Source organism: Merops nubicus, unplaced genomic scaffold (assembly GCF_000691845.1).
Source record: "Merops nubicus isolate BGI_N331 unplaced genomic scaffold, ASM69184v1 scaffold51507, whole genome shotgun sequence".
NCBI classification, from domain to species: domain Eukaryota; kingdom Metazoa; phylum Chordata; class Aves; order Coraciiformes; family Meropidae; genus Merops; species Merops nubicus.
In genome coordinates, this window is record NW_008623293.1 from 6693 (window position 1) to 11744 (window position 5052).

General features: G+C 35.5%; 1 protein-coding gene across 1 annotated transcript in view; it reads left to right on the top strand.

Annotated features, from left to right (window-relative positions):
- Positions 1–4744, top strand: part of LOC103777460 (uncharacterized protein C7orf63-like) — a gene marked incomplete at both ends in the record, with an annotated part of 8885 nt that extends 4141 nt beyond the window's left edge. Inside the window, 5 exons of the mRNA XM_008945013.1 lie at positions 545–694; positions 819–996; positions 1958–2081; positions 4489–4537; positions 4623–4744. Coding sequence (XP_008943261.1) covers positions 545–694; positions 819–996; positions 1958–2081; positions 4489–4537; positions 4623–4744 — 623 coding nt within the window. The remainder of the gene's footprint in view (positions 1–544; positions 695–818; positions 997–1957; positions 2082–4488; positions 4538–4622) is intronic.
- Between the last annotated feature and the right edge of the window lie 308 nt (positions 4745–5052).

A 5052-nucleotide genomic window follows, 5' to 3' on the forward strand; every position in this document is an offset into this window, starting at 1 on the left:
TAATGCTTCCCCTTCTCCCTTAATTCGGTCATGAAATTTAGATTTGCATATGCATGGACAAGAGTGAAAACAGGGACACGTTAGAAAGTCAAGCTTATAAATCAAAGGTTGGATTCACATATTTTAAGTAATATGATAACAGAAGGCATTAATTCCCAAGCTAAAAGGCTACAGAAGAGAACTAGCTCTTGTGCCAACAACTTACTGCATGACCTGAAGAAAGTTTTTCACCTCTGTATAATTCTGCTTGTTGTTTCATTCTGTAAATTCTAGGAAACAATTTGTTTATATAGCATTTTAGTCTTCTTCAGGGTAAGTCTGTTGGATATACTTTCGATGCTGTTGGTACTCAGATACAAGAAAAACAGCTCTTGTTATTGTAGGGTTTTGAAAAAAACCTATAGGGTTTTTTTCACTTGGTTTTAGGACTAAGGAAATATGACACTTAGTTCTCTACCCTTTCTTGAGAAAGGATTAATATTTTATGAAGTAACTCAAATTCTGAAAGTTTACCACATTATAACTGAAGCTCTTGTTTGTGCAGGTTACCAGCCAACAAGTGCAAACTATAAAATTCAGATGGCTGAATTAGCCGGATTAGCAGAAACTCTCGTTTTGTCACTAGTGTTAGTTGAAAATCAACTTGCTGAGAAGTTGTGGGTACTTAAAGCTCTCCAGCATCTCTCCAGCTCTGGTTAGTACAAACTGTTCTTTCAACAATCTGATTACCTCTGATCTTAGATCATTTGTTCTCTGAACATGCCTAAAATAATTACTGACCTACAGGGAATTAATTATGTGGATTTTCATAATTTCAGGAGTGAATTGCAGGCTTATGATGAAGGCCCAAGCAGCCAGCAGACTCTGTTTGTATCTAAATGGTGCTGATCCCTCAGGACAGCTGGTGTTCCGCTCTTCAGAAATCCTATGGAACCTGTTAGAGAATACCTCAAAAGAAGAAGTTGTTAAACAGCTCAGTCGCTTGGAATGTGTACAGTAAGTACAGGGAATTGTTTTATTAATTAATATTGTAATCTTGGAGACATCTAAAGCGTTGCTATTGTTTAGCATTTTGTTAGAAATTAATTGAAAGAAAATATGAACAGGAAAATGGAGGTCTCATTAAGTTTTCAGTATTAACATAGCTGATTCTTCAAAATGGAAGCACTACTAGATCAGACCTCATACCCAAGCACCCATGATTTAGACTCCTCAGGCATCTGTTTCTGTTTGGGCAAGTTAGATAAGTACTGTGAACCAAGAGGTACCTGCCAGGCAGCTTACAAACTCAGTGGCCAGGGTCCAGCTAAAAGTGCATGCAGTCAACTTCAGAACTATTTCAATTGTCCAGCCTCTCTTCATTGCATGAACACAGCAATCCACCACCAGCTGCTCCTGTGACAGGGCAAGAGATTCTCTGCTGCATAGTGCAGGAGGTATGGCCCTAGTTATTGCTTTATATGATCAAAAAGTTAACTGCACCATTTTCAAACCCACATTAGGTTCAGTGGGCCAGTACTGCTGCCCTGTTGAAGTGTTTGTTATATATTAGTAGGAAATGCTATGGTGTGGCATACATGGCTTAGTTCTAGATCTTCTGCTGTAGTATATAGCAGGCTCTCCCTTAGTGAGTTACACTGTTTTAACTGTTTAGAATTTGACCATTTTTTCTCAAGAATCATTCAACAACGTCCAGTTCTATTATGTCTTTCTATTAATTAATTACAACACAGACAGTGGAAGCTGCAGTTTGTAATACATGCACCTTCCATATATGCTTAAATTGGATGCTTGGTGGTACACATAAGAATCCACTTCATAATTAAGTTTTAAGGTACTTCTCTTGCAGTTAAGCCCTAAAGCTATGAAAAGTATGATGCTGAGTGAGGATCCATATACCTTGTGCTGTCTAAAATTAGAACTTGAAATGGTAAAATGCATTTCACTTTCTTCTAAGTGTTTTGAAGCAAGTGTTTGTAGACCACCTCATGGATGGTTTCCGGCATTATGATCGTCAGCTACGGAATGACCTCTTGGTGTTTGCCACATTAGTAGCTGAAAACCCTGCAGCACCTATGATTGTAAGTATTTATAGTTCTATTCCAGAGACTAATAACTTCTTCTTTGCTGTAATATACTCAGTATTTTTCTCCATTAGTGTTCTAATATTTGTTCTACTCTGTCTCCGTTGCTTTCCTCTTTCTTAGATTTGCTGAGCAAGAAACTATTTTTCTTTCTGCAATTTCCTTTCCCTCAAAGAGACTTCAGATATGTAGGTTGTTAGCCTGGAATACTAGCACCAACCTTATTTAATATGTAGAAATGAATTTGTGTGCAAAAGTTAATGTTAACTTCTCTAACTTCTGTTACAACGAGTTTTGTGCTAAATGTCATTTGTTGTTTGACAGTGCAGGAGTACAGGCTATATTCAGATGGTCCAAATTCAACTGAAGTAACTGTGCCTCATAACCAGGAACAAAAAGGGTCCTCCAAAAATAAGCTCAGTAACTCTAAATACAATGCTGAGAAAATAGTTACTTAGATCCAATTAACAAGAGGCACATAAATTCTTTCTAAGATTAGGTCACATAAATGTAGTCCAGAGTGCACTATCATGAATTGCCTAAACAATAGATGACTCATTCTTCTATAATATTCCAGAATTTTTATGAAGAAACTGCAGAGAAGTTAACTTTTTGTAGATGTTAATATTGTTTTACTCTCTTTACAGTTGAGATTTAGAACTTTAGGTGATGTTGTGACATACATGCTGAATAATTAAACAATTAAATTCCTGTAGATCTATTGGTTGTTCAGGAGTGGATTACTTTCAGGGAATTAATTTATCATGTTGAGTAGAAGTTTCTTCATTGGCTGTATTACTAAATAGATTTTAAAGTCTGTACTGAAGATTACAGATTTTTCATTCAAGCTTTCTGTTTTATCATTAGCCCTTATGCTGTTGCAGCAATGTATTTGGTGTCTAAAACATTCAAATTGTTTGTCTGTCTGTAGAAACAGGGCAGTTTTTTCCTAGAAGATAAATAACCAGGACACATATTTTTAATTTCTTACACTACAAGGAAGAAAAATTGCTTCAACACAAGAAAAAAACTAAAATGTTTTAATTTATATTCTTTATTCTCAGCCTCCCTAGAGATGGTAAAAGGTATATATATCAGGTAGACAAAAGCATTAGTATTAACATTATATTCAATTCTTGCCTTGTAGGTAATGTCAGATAAATTTTCATTAGAATGTTCCCTTTTTTCTTAATATACCATCTAAGCAGCTTCAGAAAACAGTCTTATCTTTAACATAATTCAGGAATCTGAGCCTTTGAAATGGAAAATCATTTTCTCACCATGAGTAAACTGGAAAATATATTAAGTAAAGCTTATAATAATATTATTATTATCTCTGTGTTAGAACAAAACTGTCTGTTTGGTAATTGCTTACTGGTTTCCATCAGAATTTAGTACTGCATTTAATGTTGCTTTTTATTTAACTACTCTGCAATGGCTTTGTACAGACAATATAGATACCATAGAGACAAAAGCTAATCACCAATATAGTTGTGTACTTCAATATTTTCTTTAAAACTACTTTTGCAATATTTTTCTGATTGTTAAAGTCATTTGGGTGTATGCTAACTTCCAGAGCTAAGCTGAACAAATCTGAGCCCAGCTTTTAGGGGGTGCTCTCATTACTGCAAAACTAACAAACAGAATCACTCCATTCTGTGGGGATGCCTGTGCACTGTTCTGTGAGCTCTGCTCCTGTTGGGAGCTTGTGGAAAGCTCTGTGGTGGCTCTGCTGGAATATTAATAATTTTGTTGGAATAATTTTGTTGCTCACGAAGAACAGTATCCTGGTAACCACGGCTCCTAATTACCTCAGAAGCAAAGCTCTTTTGCCTCTAGTGTGCTGCATACGTACCCCCTGGCTTTGGTGCTATCTCTGGTTATTACACATTACACATAATCTTTCTCTTAGCTCTCTAAGATTTGTGAATGGCAAAATTGTATTTTCTGAATTTATGTAATATTTGAAAATGCATGTCTCCCCTACAGGCAGTTTTCATGTGGTTACTTGTAAACGCACCTCAGTAAGCACAACTGAGGGCACAAAACTGTACATACTGGTGACCCATGATGTATAAATCCACAAATGCATTTTAAAAACCACAACTATAACAGTACTGAGAATATAATTTTCTTGTGTGGACAATTTTAGTAGTTGAAAGCATGTGTTTGGGACTTTCCCATACAAGTTTAGACTTAAACTGAACGAGATGTGGATTTAACTAATTGTACCCTTAGGACTGTAGTTAGTATTGTCCAAATGGTTGATCTCTTGTTTGATAAAATTCTGTTTGTTGTGCCATAGAATACGTTAAAGTATGAAGAAAAAAGCAAAGCTAAAATTAAATCATAAGTCATAATTTCACTGCAATTTAATTTAATGTATTTTTTGAATGTCTATTAGGAAAGCGGATTTGCAAAGCTGTTAATAGTACTTGCAACCTTTACTGAAGGTAAGAGAATTCATACTGCATAATTACACTATTTACACTTTTTAATTATGATTTTTTTGTAATTTATCTACAATTTTCTTCATAGTTAAAATTCCCAACCCCTTGGTAAAAGGTCTTAAGCTTACCTACTCTTATGAGGACTTCGAGATGAAGAAGTTACTATTTAATGTAATAGGAGTTTTGTCTAAAGACCCATGTGCTGTCCAGGTAAGCTGTCATAGAACAGAAGGTACAGTAAGGAAAAAAATGGTTCAAAAGAATCACAGGAATATTATTTAGCTGTCCATTTGGCATGGTCCGGTAGACTGAACTCAGCTGTTCTCCAAATCAAGGATCCATACATAGCTTCAGACCAAGTCCTGCTGTTTGAAAGCAGCATACAATTTCTGTATTTAGGTTACAATCGTAAACTGTACTAGGAACATGGGCTCACAAGTGACTGCAAAGCATTATTGCAATACATGTGAAGAACATAATAATCTGTAACAAACCACAGCCTGTGTGAGTGCTACAGA